Source organism: Phoxinus phoxinus (genome assembly GCF_949152265.1).
Source record: "Phoxinus phoxinus genome assembly, chromosome: 4".
In the NCBI taxonomy this organism is placed as follows: domain Eukaryota; kingdom Metazoa; phylum Chordata; class Actinopteri; order Cypriniformes; family Leuciscidae; genus Phoxinus; species Phoxinus phoxinus.
The window spans coordinates 40,407,368-40,428,948 of NC_136879.1; the positions used below are offsets into that span (position 1 = coordinate 40,407,368).

The 21,581-nt window shown below is 39.1% G+C and overlaps 2 protein-coding genes across 2 annotated transcripts in view; one reads left to right on the forward strand and one right to left on the reverse strand.

Moving 5' to 3' along the window:
- The window catches only part of LOC306997106 (uncharacterized protein), a 417,445-nt gene that overhangs the window by 312,181 nt on the left and 83,683 nt on the right, over window positions 1–21,581 (reverse strand). The gene's annotated exons all lie outside the window — the stretch shown is intronic.
- On the forward strand, window positions 8,571–20,494 carry LOC306997093 (uncharacterized protein). Its single transcript, XM_079610168.1, has 4 exons — window positions 8,571–8,736; window positions 14,200–14,250; window positions 14,416–14,650; window positions 17,815–20,494. The coding sequence occupies exons 3-4, from the start codon at window positions 14,566–14,568 to the stop codon at window positions 18,999–19,001; spliced, it is 1,272 nt and encodes a 423-aa protein (XP_079466294.1). The 5' UTR covers window positions 8,571–8,736; window positions 14,200–14,250; window positions 14,416–14,565; the 3' UTR covers window positions 19,002–20,494.

A 21,581-nucleotide genomic window follows, 5' to 3' on the forward strand; every position in this document is an offset into this window, starting at 1 on the left:
TAGCAGTAAATGAAGAGATGTCTTATCAATCACAAGTTCAGTATGGCGTACCACAAGGCTCAGTACTAGGACAGCTGCTGTTCACTCTGTATATGCTACCATTAGGAGATATCATTAGGAAACATGGAATTAGCTTTCACTGTTATGCCGACGATACTCAGCTGTATATTTCTTCAAAACCTAACGAAACCTACCAATTCACAAAATTAACGGAATGCATAGCTGATATAAAAAATTGGATGACTAGTAATTTCCTACTACTAAATTCAGAAAAAAACAGAGATTCTAATTATTGGACAAAAAACTTCCACACGTAATAACCTAGAGTACTGTCTAACACTTGATGGCTGCTCTGTTAAGTCTTCGTCGTCGGTTAGGAACCTGGGTGTGCTCTTTGATACCAATATTTCATTTGAAAGTCATGTGTCTAGTATCTGTAAAACCGCTTTCTTCCATCTTAAAAATATATCTAAATTACGTCATATGCTCTCAATGAATAATGCAGAACAATTAGTTCATGCGTTTATGACCTCAAGGCTAGATTATTGTAATGCTCTACTGGGTGGTTGCCCTGCACGCTTAATAAACAAACTACAGCTAGTTCAAAACGCAGCAGCTCGAGTTCTTACTAGAACCAGGAAGTATGACCATACAACAGTCTTCCTACCATTGTCCGGGAAGGAGACACACTCTGTCAGTTCAAATCTAGACTAAAAACACATCTCTTCGGCCTAGCATACACATAACACATTATAGACTTATATAATTAGCCTGCATAGTTTAGAACAGCCGGGACCGGGAACACTTCCCGTAATCCTGATGTACTTGGTACATCATAAGAAGGATGGCGTCTACGCTAAAATTAGTCTCTCTGTCTTTCCCGAGGTTTACTGCTGTCCACCGGAACCAGGCCGTATCCAGATCTGATGAAGGACCAGCGCCAGGACACGACGACGACGCCGCTGACCTGAAGTGTCAACCAGTCTCTCCTCCTCTCCACTCCGACTTCAACCAACCGGAACTGGACAAATACTCTGATTCATTCTGAACTTCATACACTGTTCACTCATTGGCCAGAGGAGAACTGGCCCCCGACTGAGCCTGGGTTCTCCCAAGGTTTTTTTCTCCATTCTGTCACCTGATGGAGTTTTGGTTCCTTGCCGCTGTTGCCTTACCTTCTGGCTTGCTTAGATGGGGACATTTAATATTCAACAATATTATAGATCTGCCTTATAGGTGGACGATGATGAAATTATTTTTTGTATTATTTTTTATGTTATCACTGTGAAGCTGCTTTGATACAATCTGTATTGTAAAAAGCACTATATAAATAAAGATGACTTGACTTGACTTGACGCCACTACGGCCTCGCCACCCTCATCTCCTACTGGGCAAGGAGGTGCAGAAACCAGGACCCGACGCCCACAGGCCTCGCTCCTCGTTTCCCCTCCTTCCTTCGCCTCTGGGCAGCGAGCAGCCGAACGCCTCTGGGCCTTCCCTGTCGTCTGCCCCTTGGTAGAAGCAGGTAGGTGTTACTCCGCACACCCAGACCCCTCTCTCGGCCGCTGTAATGCCTCCGGAGTCACGTCCCTGCCTTCCACCTCGCTGCCCCTCCATGGGTACGCTGGTGGTCCGGGTCGGCTCGTTGGTATGGTCTCTCGAAGCCTGGCTAGCGCTTCCGAGACCGTCCCGCTGGCTCACCTGTACCATCCGGCTCGGCTACGCAATTCAGTTTGCCCGTCGGCCTCCCAGGTACAGGGGCGTCTGCTTCACCCATGTGCGGAGCAACGATGCCCCTGTCTTGAGGAAAGAGATCGATGTACTGCTGGCGAAGGACGCGATCGAGCCCGTCCCTCCAGCCGAAATGAGGTCAGGGTTCTACAGTCCCTACTTCATTGTACCCAAGAAAGACGGTGGGTTACGGACGATCCTGGACCTGCGACTCTTGAATCGGGCCCTGCACAAACTCCTGTTCAAGATGCTGACACAGAAGCGTATCTTCGAATGCATCCGGCCCCAGGATGCGTACTTTCATGTCTCGATTCTTCCTCGACATGGTTTGCGTTCGAGGGTTGAGCATATCAGTACAAGGTCCTACCCTTCGGGCTGGCCCTGTCACCCCGTGTCTTCACGAAAGTCGCGGAGGCGGCCATTGTTCCCATGAGAGAACTTGGTGTTCGCATCCTCAACTATCTCGATGACTGGCTCATATTAGCTCACCCGCGGGATCTGTTGTGCGAACTCAGGGACATGGTGCTCCGGCATCTCAACCAGTTGGGGCTTCAGGTCAACTGGGACAAGAGCAAACTCTGCCCCACGCAGAGGATCTCTTATCTCGGTATGGAGTTGGACTCACAGAGGAGCGTGTCCAGTCAGTGCTCAACTGCCTCAAGTCCTTTCAAGGCAGGTCAGCGGTCCCACTGAAACAGTTTCAAAGGCTCCTAGGGCATATGGCAGCCGCAGTAGCCGCAACCGCTAGTCCTGCTTCATATGAGACCGCTTCAGCGCTGGCTTCACGATCGAGTCCCGAGATGGGCGTGGCAGAGCGGCACGTTCCGGGTCAACATTACCCCGCACTGTCGCCAAACCTTCAGTCCTTGGTCGGACGCTGCGTTTCTACGGGCCGGAGTGCCCTTAGTCCAGGTGTCCAGGCATGTTGTGGTGTTCACAGATGTCTCTGCCAACGGATGGGGGGCCACGTACAACGGGCATGCAGTTTCGGGTCTGTGGACGCCGGGGCCCCAACTGCATTGGCACATCAAGTGCCTAGAGTTGCAAGCAGTCCGCTTAGCCTTGGGCCGCCTCAGAGGGCTACTTCTGCACAAGAATGTACTGGTCCGTACGGACAGCACTGCGATCGTTGCGTACATCAACCGCCAAGGTGGTCTACGCTCCAGTCGTATGTCGCGGCTCACCCGCCATCTCCTCCTATGGAGTCAGAAGCATCTGAGGTCGCTTCGAGCCATTCACATCCCTGGTGTGCTCAACCGTGCAGCCGACGAGATCTCACAGCAGCCGCCTCTCCCGGGAGAATTTTATTTATTCAGCAACCTGGCGGTGCTGTTATTTCTCTCTATTGTTGTTTATATTATACAATTATAATTAATATTGAATGCGCCTCAGTGCAGTTTCCATTTTGTGAGCGCAAACCTAAAACGAGTATAGATTTTATGAGAGAAAGTGAACGATATGATACTAGACAAATACCTGAACTCTTGTTTTCTGTTATTAAATCAGGGTTCACTTGAATTTTTCGCATTTATTCTCCTTAAACTGATTCTAACTCCTTAATGTTTATTTCAGACCAGATGGAAGTTAAAGAGCAAAGACAAGAACTGAAGTTAAAGGTGATGATGCTGTAGTTTGTTTCAACCTGTTGACACCAATACAATGAGCTTAATGTGCCAATTTACAGAAGATCTCAGACATCACCATAATGAATGAGCTGAAAACAGGGAACTTTTGGAGACAAAGAGGCTTTTCAGCAGCAGTTAAACATGATGGCTCTGTACTTTTTAAATGCAGATTGGATAAAAACACAGTGATCACAGTTCACACCTGCAGTGAAGCTCCTCCCACAACAATTCACCAATAAATACTGGGAATATTCCCATCATCTTACAAGAGAAGGACAAACTCCAGGAGTAGCAGCTGAAATCTGTGTGACTGTTAAAGATGGAGTTTATTAAAGAGGAGATTAAAGACATGAGGGATCCAGAACCATCCAGAATAAAACATGAAGATACTGAGGAACAAATAGGTTGGTGTCCATTCTTGATGCTTCATTATGACTGCTTTGGTTGATATTAATTAATAAGTAGTGTATGGATGATAAATGATAGAGAAATGGATCTTAATTATCATAACCTCACGAACAATCCTTACGAAAAAGAAGTTTATTCAAGTGTGTGCTATTATTAGTATACTTTTTTTAAACTAAAAATAAGAAAGTATTCTTTCAGTCTACTTATTATGTAAAATTGCACTCAAGTATTCTTGACTCATTGGTACTGACACAAAGGTCTAAGTATATTTGGACTATAGGACCTGTACTCAATATTTTGATCGAAATATACTTAAAAGTATAATTGAGTATTCTAAGTATACTTGTCTTGATGTTGTTTAATATTTTAATTTAGTAGCCTATTAAATACTTGTTCACATAGTTTTACATACTGAAAATATTGGTTTATAAAGCAAACAGATATTTTCCTAATTCTGAGTACCGGTATCTGAATTAGGGCTGTAAACGATTAATCGTGATTAATCTATCCCATAATAAAAGTTTTTGTTTACATAATATATGCGTGTGTATTGTGTATAATTATTTTGTATATATAAATACACACACATGCATGTATATATTTAAGAAAATGTTGCTATTTATATATAAAATAGTTCTATTTATATATAATATAAATCATATAAAAATATATATGCAGTATATAAATGCAAATATTTATTAAATATATACATGCATGTGTGTGTATTTATATATACAAAATAATTATACACAATACACACACATATATTATGTAAACACAAACTTTTATTTTGGATTCAATTAATCGTGATTAATCTTTTACAGCCCTAATCTGAATGATTTTGTAGGCTAGTCCATTGACTGAATTTTCCGGCTATCAATGTTTTCACTGTTGGACGGTACGCGGACTATTAGGCATCTTCGGATAAAAACACAGGTGAAGAAGAAGCAGAAACAATTGATAGAGGATTGCTTACGCAAATGTAAACAGCACGATCATCAAAACAATATAAATCAAAACTGGCAAACGTTACCATAAAGGTTAACGACTATGAAACTGTGGGGTGTTGTTGGACTAGATCTACTCCACCTTTGTTTTGATCATCGTTCTGAATCCCATCCGGACGTAGTCTTTGACAAAAATGTGATTTTATGAAGCTGTAGGAAACTTTTTCCTTCGTCAAAGCAGAGACCAGGATACGTTGGGATTGCGTTCAAACAGAAGTTATTATTTTATTGAGAACTCTCTGTGCGTAGCTGCAGGTCGTCCAACAGTCTAACTAAGGGAACGTTCCCTTGCAATTTATATACATTTAGGGGCAGGGATTTACATTGTGATGAGAACAAAGCATGTAAATTAAGTATACAGGTTTAGGAACCTGCCCTAGGCTGAGAGTGTTACCAATCCTAATCCATTCAGCGTAACTATTCAAATGCTGAGACGCGAGAACAGGACTGGCAGGATTCTCTTGCTGAAACAGCTCCAAGAGCCATTAAGAGTTTCAGTAATCTGACAAATACAGAAAACAGGACTGGCCGGACTCTCTTGCTGGAAACTGTTTCACAGCTGATCTAAACATTTAGTCTCTTAACTTTTGCAGTTTCCTAAATTAAACATTTAATACATTTGATTAAGCCATTAAATATTTGTTTGATAGTTCAGCCTTTCTGCATTCCTGCCTCAAAGAATGAGTATAATTATTAAGCTATAAGTATGATGATAAGTATGTTCACTTTGTTTACAAATGTTACAAAGGTATGTTCACAAAACTTATAAGTATACTTGAAGTATAAAACTATAGATTACTGAGAGTACACTTCAAAGTGTACTTTCATAAACTAAAAAACATTGACTAAGAGAATTAAAATAGTAAACTACAATTATACTTGTATAATAAGTTAATTTGTAGTACAGATGCATTACAAATGTAGCCTGGGAAAACCCAGACCCTCTCAGTTGTAACTGAGTAAGGGTCTGGCAAAGCTCCATAGACAATTCATTTCCACAGGGGCGTCACCAACGGACGTCGGAAAGATCTAAAACCAATCAGAGCGATGAATGACATGACGTATGCAGAGCGACGGAGAAACATCTCGAGACTCTCAGTAATTCTCTGTTTGTGTTAACGAAAATTACAATTTTAAATCGCTTGAAACAGACGCGATAGCTGATTCGAACGAGTGATGTTGTGATGTTCCACGGCGGCATCCATCTCTGTAATGTACAAAATCTGCGTCACCGTCTCTGCTCTGTCGTCATCGTGTAAAACGTTTCTGATTGGTGCCGCGATTTCGGCGGATTGGAAATGGGTTTCAATGGGCTCTTTGCCAGACCCACTTGCAGAGCAAATCTAAATTTGCCGGAAGTGGTCTGGGTTTTCCCAGGCTATTACAAATGAGAAACGTTGTTCTAAACTAGTTGTGCACTTAAGTTTACTACTTTTGTACCTATAGTACACTTAAATGATTACCTTTATACACTAAAAACTGGACCGATTTAGTCCTAAGCAATATTGAAATAGTACAATTACAAGTATACTACGAGTACATTGACATTAGTATACCTACTACATAAAAGTATACTTAAAATATACGATAACACTTTACTTGAAGGTGTGTGTGCATAAGACTGACATGACACCTTCATAATTATAGCATGACACATGTCATGATTGTGAAGGAGGTTTTATGCATGTTTATGACAACTGTCATTAAGTGTCATTCGCTCAATAATGACATTTTTAATGCAAATATGACATTGTTTGAGATGTCTTTGTTATGACAACTTGACATTACCAAGACAACACAACCTGTCATAAATATTTCATAAACATACAGACGTAGCAGATTAATTATCAAACTTAAGAAACCACTTAGCTTTATGGGTTAACATTACTTTTAACTTGTGGTTAGTTTTGACATTGGCAGTCATGATGCCATTATAACATTTTAATCCATCCATCCATCCATCCATCCATCTACTTCCGCTTATCCGGGGCCGGGTCGCTGGGGCAGCAGTCTAAGCAGAGATGCCCAGACTTCCCTCTCCAAGGGTTCATTTGAACTGATTCTAACTGTATTTCTGTGTATTTTAGACCAGGTGAGAGTGAAAGAGCAAAGACAAGAACTGAATGAAGAGGAGGAACATTGTAACTTTACAATTCAAAGAACAAAAGCCAAAAAGACGCACACCTGCACTCAGTGTGGAAAGAGTTTCTCACGGAAAGGAAACCTTAACAAACACATGAGAATTCACACTGGAGAGAAACCGTATACATGCACTCAGTGTGAGAAGAGTTTTACTCATGCATCACATCTCAGTTATCATCTGCGCGTTCACTCTGGAGAAAAGCCATTTAGCTGTGATCAGTGTGATAAAGATTTTATTTCATCATCAAATCTAAAAGATCACCTGAAAGTTCATTCGGACGCGAGGCCTTATGTGTGTTCTCTCTGTGGAAAGAGTTTTTCAAGGCTGAAAACTTTTAAACTGCACCAGAAAATACACACTGGTGTGAGAGATCATGTGTGTTGTGACTGTGGGAAGAGCTTTACTAATGTGGGCTATCTGAAAAAACACCAAATAATTCATACTGGAGAAAAACCTCACAAGTGCTCATATTGTGACAAGAGTTTCACTCATTCTGGAAACATGAATGTGCATCAGCGACTTCATACTGGAGAGAAGCCGTATCACTGCACTCAGTGTGAGAAGAGTTTCACACAATCACATAGTCTAGTGAATCATAAAAAGCATTGTTCTGCATCACAGTGAGCAAATGTTTTCATCAGATCCCAAACTTTGTTGGGATCTTTGTTGGAAAACAAGAACATGATTTAATTATTCTTTGATTGGACGCTTACTCAAAGAAATAACATTTTTTTTTAAAGAGACTGGAAACAAATGTAAGAAAAACAAACTATTTGTCAATATAATTGTTTAAATGTAATATGGAGTTTTTTTTAATCTTTTGTTTGTTTAGTTATAAAACCTGTTATTCATAAAGAAATGTATTAAAAAACCTACACATATCTCAGCAATATTAAAGAGGTCTATAAGCTCTGTACAATAACAACAAATAATTACCATTTTACTGACAATGTGTGATTTTGTGAGCAACAGTTATCTACAGATCCAATAGTACAAATAAACAATGAGATTCAGATAAAGCAAATGTATAGTGAAATTAACTCGTGTTCTGTGACATTAATTTTGTGGAAGTTGTTTTGGAGTTGTAACTTTCTGACTTGTCATTTAGCTTTCACTTTCATTCAATATATACATTAAAGATTTTTTGGTAACACTTTACAATACGGGTGCACAAATGTGCATTAATTCATGCTTAACTAATGCACAGATAACCATGTGTTAATGTATTACTCATGAATAATTAAACAATTAATTAATGATTACTGCATCAGCAACTAAAGATTCTATATGGTTAATAGATTAATTATTATATTAATTATTATTACATAAATGTGTCATAATGTATTCATTTCTTACTAACATATTTTATTAACTAATAGTGTAAATTAATGCGTTAATTACCACAATTGGTCAAAGCAATGTACTTCAACTTCCAGTTGTCATGCTTTAACGCAATATACAATTAAGGATGTTATGATCCTTATGAAAGAACCTCAGCTTGCAAATAAGATTTAGATTTTATTATTTATTTTAATTTAATTTAATGTTAATTTATTTTTTGTTTAGTAACATATATAAAATGACACCCAATGAGTTCACACTTCAATCCACAAGATGGCGGTAATGTGTTTCGTTTGCAAACTGCCAATAAAAAACACAGAAGAAGAAGTTCCTCATTGTGAAGTTTTGTTTTTCCCTGGTGAACATCTCTGAGCGTTTCTTCCCGTTGTTTAGTCTTCCCGTGGATTACTCTTGGACTGTTTATTCTCTTCGTGATTGTTTGCTGCTGTCCTGAACTGCTTTCTATTGTGGACTGATTTATGTAAGTGACATTGCGATATTTTATTTTTCTGCGGTATATATTGGGATATGAAAACCAGATAACTTGAATAGACTATTTGGAAAGAATGAATCATTCTAGAATGACTGGGGTTGATTTTGTAATGGATTAAATCTGCATAGAAATTAATAACAATTTTGTTTATTATTTTCTGTGCAGATTTACTCCATAGATAGGCTAAAGCATAAATAAATACAATAGAACAAAGATATAAATGAAATAAACAGTGCTTTACAAAAAGAAATGCAGGTAAATCTAACTGTATTCAGGTACAGAGTCAGACATTGAATAATCAAATGTAAAGTAACACTGCATAATATTCACTGTATAAATTAAATATAATGTTGTATATTGTTAAAGCCGCAAAAGTAATTTTCTCTTTCTCTTTTGTTGTTTGATTAACATTGGTGACAAACTGCTGTGAGTATATTAAGACGAAAGCACGGATCCGATATAATGAATGATATGCATGATCCATTTTCTTTCTCGATTGTTTACAACTCTCAGTGTTTTTCCTTGGTCAAAAGGGGTCTTCGGTGGTGGCAGAGGGACACTGTCATCCTTTCTTGCCCTTTTTTTTTGGTATGTAATCGCATCAATTTCAAAAAGTAGAATAAAAAAATCAGCATTAAAAAGTTTATTTTTACTTCTAGACTAATTTTCTACCATATACAATTTAATACAATTATCAGCTAGCCAACAACAACTTGTTAGGGGGGTGCTGGATGGCAGAGGCAGGCTAAATACACATTAATTGCGCAGATATTAATAAACAAATGCATAATATTCAAGAAAAATAAACATGAATAATACTTATTCATGTTTCTTTTTTATTTTTATCGATTAAAAAAATCAACTAATCACATTTTTTATCTGTTATGTTCAACAATAAAAAACTTGCGTTTTTAATATATTTTTATAACGTAATAATTTCACAGTTAATCTCCAAATAATGTAAAAATCCCAATGACAGTATAACTTTATGTCTAACGGGTAGGAAATATACAGACATTTAATAAAGTTATCAAAGAGTTTGCACTGCATAAATGTATAATTACATATAGATTAATCCTTATTAAAGTTAAAAAAGTTCTCAAAAGCGGTGAGTGTTTTTCTGTTACCTTTGTTCTTTTATTAGGGTAAGTGTACCCTACCCTTTAAGCCCACTTTCAACTCTGAAGTCAAATAAAAAAAAGAGAAAATAATATTTTATGCTACTAATCATTTTAACCAATCCAGTGATTTGTTATTTCCCTGACATTTTGTATTGCATACCAATCACATCTGGCAATGTTGAGTTAGCCCCACTCATGTGCATGCTGTCTCAGGGGACCTCACACAAAGTAACCCCAAACTTTGGTGTTTCGGGACCCTTCATAAATTAACACATTTCTGCAATTTTCAGCCATTTTTAAAAAAAATAAGAGAGAAATGTATTATTTTAAAATATAAATAAAAGATAAATCTTGCATTTTTTTTAACAGATTATTTTTCTTATAAACCATGTCAATATCTATGAAAAAAACCTAGACTTAGATTTTGGTGGGCTAAATACACATACCCTAACTTTACTGCTTTACAGCTTTATTGGCTGCTGTCCCTTTAGAGGGGTGGTATAACGCCCTTTTCACAAGATGTAAAATAAATCTGAGTGTATGTAAAGTTTTAGCTCAAAATACCCCACAGATATTTTTATATATCATGTTAGAATTGTCCCTTTTTGAGGGTGAGCAAAAACGCACCGTTTTGTGTCTGGCCCTTTAAATGCAAATTAGCTGCTGCTCCTGACACAGAGGGCGGAGCTTCAACAGCTTGTGTGTGTTAGCAGCTCCTATTACCTCACGCGGAAACACAACTAAAATGTTTAAGATTTAAGTGCCGTTCTTTGTTATTTTCTCAAAGAAAAGCTTAACTACAAGTCCTCCAGAGTCGCGGCCAAAGCCGATTCGAAAGGCCGCTGTTCGCCAGCAGCAGTCATTCTTTGTTTTCAAGTGGCAGGGAACCGTTGCAACTCTGTCGTCATTATGTTAAGCCCGCCCACCGACTCTATACACGATGTGTTTGGCCTGACTAGAATTTGTTTTTTCCAGCTCGAAAGCCAACGGAGAGTTGCTAGACCACCCTGGCTGCATAATAAAATTTCTAGGCTATATTCTGTCATGGTAATCTATAAATTGCTCGTATAGGAACTGTTGCACATAGTGACTTTTTATTGCATGTGAAAAGACTACAGTTTGAGCTGACTCACAAATGTGCTCGACTACAACAGCTCTTCCTCTTCTCAACATGGACTGCGTGTTCCCGGGGGCGGGGTTTATGCACATTTTAGGGTTGGTGATGTCACTAACCCGGGAGGAATGTCGTGTAGTTCCTACCAGCCGTTTGTTGTAGTCCTTAAAAAAATATTTATTTAAAAGCAAAAATCTCCCTTTACTTTGAACTTTGAGCGTTGTAACTTTGCAGATGTTGTTTATGCTCAAACAGCAACATTACACACTAACTACAGTTAGAAAAGTAAAATCATAATCAAACACCTCTTTAAAACCAGCCCTGCTGAGAGGGTCTCACACACAATTAATTCTCTCACAACTCTTTACGGTCATTTAAGACTTTATTTAACTAATTTAAGACTGCTTTTATGAGGATACTCGATAAAACAGACATTTTGGCATAATTGCATGTGTTAGTGTTTGTTCAGCTTCAAGCCGAAAGAGAACTCTATTCTGAAGCGCGTCTTTCTGTGCGTTGTGTGTGTCACAGACTGCGCGGTCAATTTGTCTTGGCTTGAATGCATTAAAAGCATTTGCGTGAATAAGAGCGCATCATATAATGTAACACCAGCCAAAGGATGACAGAAAAAAATGGATTCTGCGTTAATTGTGTTGAATATTTACCACTGAGTCTTCTCCTCCCATTTCTACCAGTGAGTTTTATTCAACTTCCCGCGTCTACTACCTGTGCAGATCTCAACAGTGCAACTGGGTTGTAGGTTGACAGGTTGAGCTAACAAATGGGTTGAAATTTGTATGATGTGTTGTGTTGATTGTGTGAGTAGGATGTGTTTCATACAAGATCTGGCAACTGGACAACCTTGGAATATATTGATGTGGTTATTTTAGTTTTGGGCCATACAAATTACGTGAGTTTCACGGGAGAAATAACAAAACGGGAGGGAGATGGGTGTGAAATACGGGAGACTCCCTGGGAAAACGGGAGTGTTGACAGATATGCTTGTGAGTTCAGTGTTGGACGGATCAGTTGTTTTAAGGCAAGTTCACTACAGGATTTTAAACCGTCGGGCTGAACTGTGCAGTTCACACTACATGACTTGCTCTCTGTGAACTTTAAAGGTGCTTAAAGTGATCCCAGTTGGCGTAACCTCATGTTGATGTTTTAAATTATTATCAAACAAAACGGAGGCTAGCTAGACCCTCCCTCCTCCTCCTCATCCGCGCAGTAACCCCCCAAACCCCACCCCACATCATTCTTGTCGGTTATTGGCTGGAACAATTTGTTATGTTTCGTTGTGCGGGTCGCTCTGTTTATTGCTCGGTTTGTTTTTGCTGCTGTTTGTGGAGCTTGGGCTCTCTGCAGAGTGCGTTTTCTTTTCTTTTTTACAGTGTGTTCAGGGGACAGGCAGCTAGCGGATAGTGAGGAGATGTTTGCGGTAGGTGAAAAAAAAAAAGTTTGGCCTAAAAAACGCGCAAGATCGCTTATAGCACCTTTAAGCGCAAAGGGCAACTGTGGCAGTCTTTAGTGGCAGAAGTGATCTAACATATTTGTAACACGTAGTCGGCTTTGCAGCCTTGGCTAACTAAAGTTTACACAAGACTAGATAATGATCTGAGATGTCATCGCTCTGCTGCAGATCTGTAAGTATGACTACGACAATGAGTTGGTCCTGACACGTGTTGTCTAACTACAATAGAGTTAAGAATGTCTTTAAATGCCAATCCTATTGCATCTTTTTCGTTATCTACATGCATTTTAAAATCACCAACAATTAGGACTGTATCTGCAGCCAGTATTAACTCAGAAAGTCAGCAAATTCTTTAATAAAGTCTGTATGGTGCCCTGGTGGCCTGTATACAGTAGCCAGCAAAAATCTCTAACGTGATTTATCATTTACACTAGATATTGTTACATTGAGCACCAACACTTCAAATGAATTATATTTTAAACTAGACTTCTTAGTAATTCTAAAAATATTACTATAAATCACAGCAACACCTCCTCCTTTAAGTAAGGGAGCTGTTAATCATGAATCACGGATCAAATACGATACCTATTGACATCGCACATCCTGCGATGTGATTATTGACTATGGATGCGCACATCGCAATATCGATGCTAAAATGATACATTATGCAGCCCTACTGTCTAGGGCTGGGACGGTATGGATTTTTTCTTACCGTTGAAAAGCAAGAAATTCCCTCTGTATAGCAGTAAACCGCTTTAAACCTCAACCCCCCTTCCCACTCTCCCCCAGTTTTTTTTTTTTCTTTCTGAGACGTCGCGCTGGAACAACAAACACAAAGTGTGGCAATGATAATCTCAGGTACTGTTTATGTGCTTTATTTAATGTTAAAAGCATGCAATGTGACTTTGAATATCATTTAGTGCTCCCAGCCAGCTTTGTAGCTGTAAAAGCAACAATGGATAATTCACCTCAGATCTTGAAATTAAACAAATGGAAACGAGAATGTTCAAACTGTGAACATGCAAGTATTTGACGAAGATTGTTTTAGTAACTCTATTATGTTTGTATTATGTGGGTAGGGTAGGGTATTAGTTATTGAAACGGGCCCCCAGATGCTTAAGGCCGCCGCTGCGTGCAGGCCAAAGTTTTTTTTCTCGGTGATGACGGTGACGACCTCAGACCCGCAGTAGGTGTCACGTGACTGCAGTATTGCGGTAACCGTCCCAGCCCTACTACTGTCCTCTGTCAATAAACTGCAGATGTGGTTCATTTGTGTTGCTGGGTGAAATCTGCTATATATTTACAAGACATTTTTGACAAAATTCACTGCTGTGTAATTTGATTTAGCCTATTATCTGAATAACCAGATTCTCTTGTTTAATTCTATAGTTACCTTTTACATAAAATATAATTTTCAACGTAAAAAAAAAATTATGGCTGATTGTATGATTTTTTTCAATTAGTTCAAATGCTTATTATATTGTTAGATGGCAATCATACGAGCTGAAAAATAAGAAAATAATCTAGGAATATAAATGCACTTAGATTATAATCTTCTACAGCAGTTGTCGTTCACATATTGACTATTAACAAGAGGATGAAAACTAAACTTTGGTACATCAAAAATATGATATTTGATATGCAGATCTCATTTGTTTTCTGTTATTACATCAGGGTTCACTTGAAAATTCACATTTATCCTCCTTGAACTCATTCTAACAACTTCATGTTTTAATATGTTTCAGACCCGATGGAAGTGAAAGAGCAAAGACAAGAACTGAAGTGAAATGTCAAAGGTGATGATGCTGTAGTTTGTTTCAACCTGTTGACACCAATAAAATGAGCTTAATGTGCCAATTTACAGAAGATCTCAGACATCTCCATAATGAATGAGCTGAAGACAGTTTTTTTTTTTTTAGCTGCTCAGTTAAACATGATGGCTCTGTACTTTTTAAATGCAGATTGGATAAAAACACAGTGATCACAGTTCACACCTGCAGTGAAGCTCCTCCCACAACAATTCACCAATAAATACTGGGAATATTCCCATCATCCTACAAGAGAAGGACAAACTCCAGGAGTAGCAGCTGAAATCTGTGTGACTGTTAAAGATGGAGTTTATTAAAGAGGAGATTGAAGACATGAGTGATCCAGAACCATCCAGAATAAAACATGAAGATACTGAGGAACAAATAGGTTGGTGTCCATTCTTGATTCTTCATTGTTGACTGCTTTGGTAGATGTGAATTAATAAGCAGTATATGGATGATAAATTATAGTAATACATCAAAATGATCATAACCTTGTATATAGCAGTTGTCAATAGGGCTGTCGTGGTGAAGGATTTTCCCTTGCAGTAATTTTGAGCGGCTCAATAGTGCGGTATGCGGTATTATCGCCATTTATTTTATTTATTTTGATTTATTTATATTTATTTGATGCTATTTAAATAAGTGTTACGATGTGGTCAGCATCCACAAAAAGAGGACATTTTCAGTAACTAATGTAACCGAAACTAAACGGCGTCTCTGCGCATTGATAGACTGTCACTCAGCGCGCAGTTATTGTTACGGCAACTGACTGTCTTTGAGTGAGTCATTAAATCGCTCATTCAACAAACACGTTCAAAAACGCTGATTCATTAAAAGATAGATGTAATGAAACAAGGTGTTAATTATTTTTAACTTTGAGCTCCTTTTTTCAAGGCTCAGCTGACCAGCAATGTGTAACGCTAAAGATTCACTTAATAGAGACCAATGGCATTGATTCAATGCATGACTCGCTGATTTTTGTTTGTCGCGGCTTCCTCGGGCTGTGGATGCTGACCAGCGCTGACACTGATGCCATTCTTGGTAAATACCCTTAAACGTTCAAAGGATGACATGACAAATATTTCGCTTTCCTTGGACACGGCAACCTTTTCACGAATATGACTTGACCTCAAAGACAGATGCAGGTAATCGCACGCGCTCAGTCGATCTCTCTCATTCACAGTCAGTTTAGGCTTAAGTGCAAATCCACGAAGACTCTTTAGAAGTAGTTTAGTAGTCTTGTTATCATTATTCACTTATTTAACATTCAATACATATACACGAAGTTCAAAACAAGAGGGTGTATAGCCACGCAAATATTGCGGTTTCTGCAGTTACTTGCATTCCTCTGCGGTTGGCTTGTCAGTAGCGCGGTACTATATTGCGGTTATCACGACAGCCCTAGTTGTCAAACATATATTTACTATATTAACAAGTGAATGACAGAACAAAAAGTAAAGATCTGATCTCTGCTATTAAATCAGGGTTCACTTGAACAATCTCTGCTCTCTTCCTTTGCTGCTGATGTTCATGCTGCAAAATCTTCTTACTTTCACAACAAGATCAACAGCACCGCCAACACACAAACTCTTTTCAAGACATTCAACTCTCTCCTCTGTCCACCTCCACCACCACCCACCTCCTCTTTAACTGCTGATGATTTTGCCAACTTCTTCACCAACAAAACAACAACTATCAGCAGTCAGTTCTCAGCTCCACACACACAGGAACCCAGTCCAACCCCTCCCACTCCCAAACACCTTCTCTCCTCCTTCTCTCCACTAACCGAGAAAGAAGTATCTAAACTTCTCCTATCCAGTAACCCTACCACCTGCCTTCTAGATCCCATCCCCTCACACCTTCTACAAGCCATTTCTCCCACACTTCTACAAGCACTCACACACATCATCAACTCATCCCTCCACATTGGCATTTTTTCCTACAGCATTCAAGCAGGCTCGGGTAACTCCACTGCTTAAGAAACCCACATTAAACACATCACTCTTAGAGAATTACAGACCTGTCTCTATCCTACCATTCATTGCGAAAACACTTGAACGAGTTGCCTTGAACCAAGTAACATCCTTCCTCTCTCTGACCAACCAACTAGACGTAAATCAATCTGGCTTCAAGAAAGGGCATTCAACCGAGACTGCATTGCTGTCAGTCACAGAAGCCCTACGGATCGCAAAAGCTGCCTCCAAATCATCAGTTCTCATTCTCCTGGATCTGTCTGCTGCCTTCGACACTGTGAATCATCAGATCCTCCTGTCCACCCTCTCATCACTGGGCATCACAGGAACTCCTCTCCACTGGTTTGAGTCCTATCTCACAGGTAGGTCCTTCAGGGTCGCATGGAGTGGCGAACTATCCGATGCACATCAACTGACTACAGGGGTTCCTCAGGGTTCAGTTCTTGGACCGCTCCTCTTCTCCATTTACACCACATCACTGGGACCCATCATACAGGCACATGGCTTCTCTTACCACTGCTATGCTGATGACACCCAGCTCTACCTCTCATTTCAACCTGATGATCCCACAGTAGCTGCACGTATCTCAAGCTGCCTGGCGGACATCTCGGCATGGATGAAGGAACATCACCTGCAGCTCAACCTGGCAAAGACTGAGCTTCTCGTCCTCCCTGCCAATCCGTCTCTACAGCACGACTTCACTATCCAGCTAGATTCAACTTTAATCATCCCATCAAGGTCGGTCAGAAACCTTGGAGTAACATTTGATGAGCATCTGACCTTCGCAGACCACATCACAAAGACAGCTCGATCATGCAGGTTTGCACTGCACAACATCAGGAAGATCCGGCCCTTCCTAACTGAGCATGCAACACAACTTCTCGCCCAGGCCTTGGTTATCTCTAGGCTTGATTACTGCAATGCTCTTCTGGCCGGTCTTCCATCATGTGCAATTAAACCTCTACAAATGATCCAGAATGCTGCAGCCCGTCTTGTCTTCAACGAGCCCAAAAGGGCCCACGTCACTCCTCTGTTCATCTCTCTGCACTGGCTACCCCTCGCTGCTCGCATCAAGTTCAAGGCATTGACTCTTGCTTACAGATCGACCACAGGCTCAGCTCCCTCCTACTTTCACTCGCTCCTACGAGTCTACATCCCTACCAGAAGCCTGCGATCGGTCAATAAGCGACGGCTCGTGGTACCATCACAGAGAGCCACAAAATCCCTCTCCAGAACATTTTCATTCACGGTTCCTTGCTGGTGGAATGATCTCCCTACCCTCGTCCGAAATGCAGAATCCCGGACTACATTCAAAACACAACTGAAAACTCATCTCTTCCGTGAGCACTTGACATAAAAAAAAAAAACCCTCTCTTTAACCCTCCCTTGTTTTGGCTTATGCTACTCTGAGCAATGCCAGAACTTTGTATTTTGAGCACTTCTTGCGTTATTTTTGCCTCTTCACGATGACTCGCTTGCTGTAGTCCTCAGTTGTAAGTTGCTTTGGATAAAAGCGTCTGCTAAATGACTAAATGTAAATGTAAACTGATTCTTATTGTTTTTCTGTGTATTTTAGACCAGGTGAGAGTGAAAGAGCAAAGACAAGAACTGAATGACGAGGAGGAACATCGTAACTTTACAATTCAAAGAACAAAAGACAAAAAGCTGCACACCTGCACTCAGTGTGGAAAGAGTTTCTCACGGAAAGGAAACCTTAACACACACATGAGAATTCACACTGGAGAGAAACCGTATACATGCACTCAGTGTGGAAAGAGTTTTACTGGTGAATCGGGTCTTAGTTATCATCTGCACATTCACTCTGGAGAAAAGCCATTTAACTGTGATCAGTGTCGTAAAGATTTTATTTCTTCTTCAAATCTAAAAGATCACCTGAAAGTTCATTCAGACGAGAAGCCTTATGTGTGTTCTCTCTGTGGAAAGAGTTATTCAAGGCTGAACACTTTTAAACTGCACCAGAAAACACATAATGAGGTGAGAGATCATGTGTGTTGTGACTGTGGGAAGAGCTTTACTAGAGCTGAGAGTCTGAAACAACACCAAAGAATTCATACTGGAGAAAAACCTTACAAGTGCTCATATTGTGACAAGAGTTTCACTCGGTCTGAATGTCTGAAATCACACGAGCGAGTTCATACTGGAGAGAAGCCGTATCACTGCACTCAGTGTGGAAATAGTTTCACAGAGAAAGGAAACCTTAACACACACATGCGAATTCACACTGGAGAGAAACCGTATACATGCACTCAGTGTGGAAAGAGTTTTTCTCGTTCATCAACTCTCAGTGATCATCTGCTCCGTCACTCTGGAAAAAAAACATTTAACTGTGATCAGTGTGGTAAAGATTTTATTTCATCATCAAATCTAAAAGATCACCTAAAAGTTCATTCAGGTGAGAGGCCTTATGTGTGTTCTCTCTGTGGAAATACTTTTTCTCGGATGTTCTGTTTTAAACAGCACCAGAAAACACACTATGACGTGAGAGATCATGTGTGTTGTGACTGTGGGAAGAGCTTTACTACAGCGGGAAATCTGAAACAGCACCAAAAAATTCATACTGAAGAAAAACCTTACAAGTGCTCATATTGTGGCAAGAGTTTCTCTCAGTCTGATTCTCTAAAATCCCACGAGCGAGTTCACACTGGAGAGAAGCCGTATCACTGTACTCAGTGTGGAAAGTGTTTCACCAAATCAAGTAATCTAGGGACTCATATTAAAAAGCATTGTTCTGTCTCACAGTGAGCAAATGTTTTGTTAGATTAACAGGTAACACTTTACAATAGCAGGGCATGAATAATCATGTATTAATTCCTGAATTAATGGTTACTTCAACAAGAACTCATGATTAGTGAAGATATGAACTATGACAGGAGTCATAATGATTCATGCATGAATAACAGCAGCTGTAAACATGTTAGTACATGTTAGATAGATAATGCATTAATTAACGTTTAGGGGTAAACCAAATCAATCAGACTCCGTAAGAATAAATAAGAAGTCATCTAAATTTGAATTAAACATATTTAATACTGCCATAATTTAAACTGTAATATCACAATCTGCCATCTACAGCTTTGTGACAAATACTTAGAATGATTATTTAGACATTAATTACACAGACCCATCTAACTAAACATGGAAAATAGACTAATAATAGATCAATTGTTTTCTGATTTTTATAGTTAATGTAGTAGCTAGTTTAGTAATAGCTCCTTTTCTTAGTTTCTTAGGCACATTAGTTGTGTTCTATGGAAATGCTGGTATTTTAATCTTATAAATTGACTGCTTTGGTTAACAGAATTAATAATTAAAGATGCCGTAATATGTTTTTGTGTGGTATACTAACCTGGGAAAACCCAGACCACTCTCAGTTGTAACTGAGTTAGGGTCTGGCAAAGCTCCATAGACAATTCATTTCCACAGGGGCGTCACCAACGGACGTCGCTCAAATGGCTCTGGGCGCAATTGGATAGATCTAAAACCAATCAGAGCGACGGAGAAACATCTGAGACTCTCAGCAATTCTCTGTTTGTGTTTTTCAGGAAGATGTAGCAATGGCTTCTGACGACTTTTGCCGTTTTTGTAAATGACAATTTTAAATCGCTTGAAACAGACGCGATCGCTGATTCGAACGAGTGATGTTCCACGGCGGCATCTATCTCTGTAATGTACAAAATCTGCGTCACCGTCTCTGCTCTGTCGTCATCGTGTAAAGCCCGCCCCAACGTTTCTGATTGGTGCCGCGATTTCGACGGATTGGAAATGGGTTTCAATGGGCTCTTTGCCAGACCCACTTGCAGAGCAAATCTAAATTTGCCGGAAGTGGTCTGGGTTTACCCAGGCTAGAGGTATACAGTAATTAACTGTATTTTTAGTTGTTTAAAATATGTATACTTAGCATTAGCTTATAGCTTATGGCCTATTTTGCAAGTAAACGTGCCTTATGTGTGTCTTTACGGGTATGTTTGGGCTTTCTTTTAAGAGCCTTTTTTAATTATACACAATTTGCAAATTTGACAAATCAACTAAAATATGAACTGCATCATTGTGTCATGACTTTACATCATAATTAATTAATTATTAACTAACCATACACTAACATCAACTAATGGCTTGTTAATGCATCATGTCATGACTTTACTTGAGGGGGCACATCATCATTAATTCACTGTTAACTACTTACCAATTTCAGCTCATGGTTTATCATAAACTTACTATCAAATACACATGTACTACAAGTATTCAGCCCAGTTAAAGTGATAGTTCACCCAAAAATGAAAATTCTGTCATCATTTACTCACCCTCAAGTTGTTTCAAACCTGTATGAGTTTCTTTCTTCTGTTGAAGATAAGATAAGATATTTAGAAGAATGTTGGTGACCAGACAGTTGATGGACCCCATTGACTTCCATAGTAGGAAAAAAAAGATACTATGGAAGTCAATGGGGTCCATCAACTGTCTGGTCACCAACATTCTTCTAAATATCTTCTTTTGTGTTCAACAGAAGAAAGAAACTCATACAGGTTTGAAACAACTTAAGGGTGAGTATGATGATGACAGAATTTTCATTTTTGGGTGAACTATCCCTTTAAGTGATGTTGTGTGGGTTTTCAAAGAGTCAGAGAACGAATGAACAGTATCATCACGACCTGTGTCCTTAGTTCATCATGCTTCCTATTTGGATATTTCTATGCTTACTGATTCATCAGTAAGTCACACTATACTGTAAAAAAAAATTGCTGCGATTATTTATCACAACTTAAAATCCAACATTGTTTCAACTTTAAAAAGTATGTGTTCAAGCTTGACTTAAAATATTAATTTTAGTTTAGTTTAGTTTGGTTAAGTTGGATATTTAAGTTATCTCAACAAATTTTAACTAATCACAGCCACATTTTTTACAGTGTAGGTTTAGTTTGACGGGAAAGAATATCACAAAACAAATTAGGACCTTTTAAGATAAATTAGTAGTCTATTTAGTATTTTCTGTGTTTGATTTGGAGGATCAGTGAAATGAATGACAAACTAATCATGTGCCTTTCAGTCATGTTTATGATGAAGCTGCTGATTTTAATAGTTTAAATTATGACTAATAAATTGTTTAAATGTAGTTCAAGGTCAATAGTTATTTTTTATTCTTATGCGGTCTGATTGATTTAGTTTACCCGTAAACTTTAATTAATGCATTAACATAATCTATCTAACATGTAATAACATGTTTACGGCTGCTGATATTCATGCATGAATCATTATGACTCCTATGAATCATTATGACTCCTATGAATCATTATGACTCAGGTGAATCATTATGACCCCTGTCGT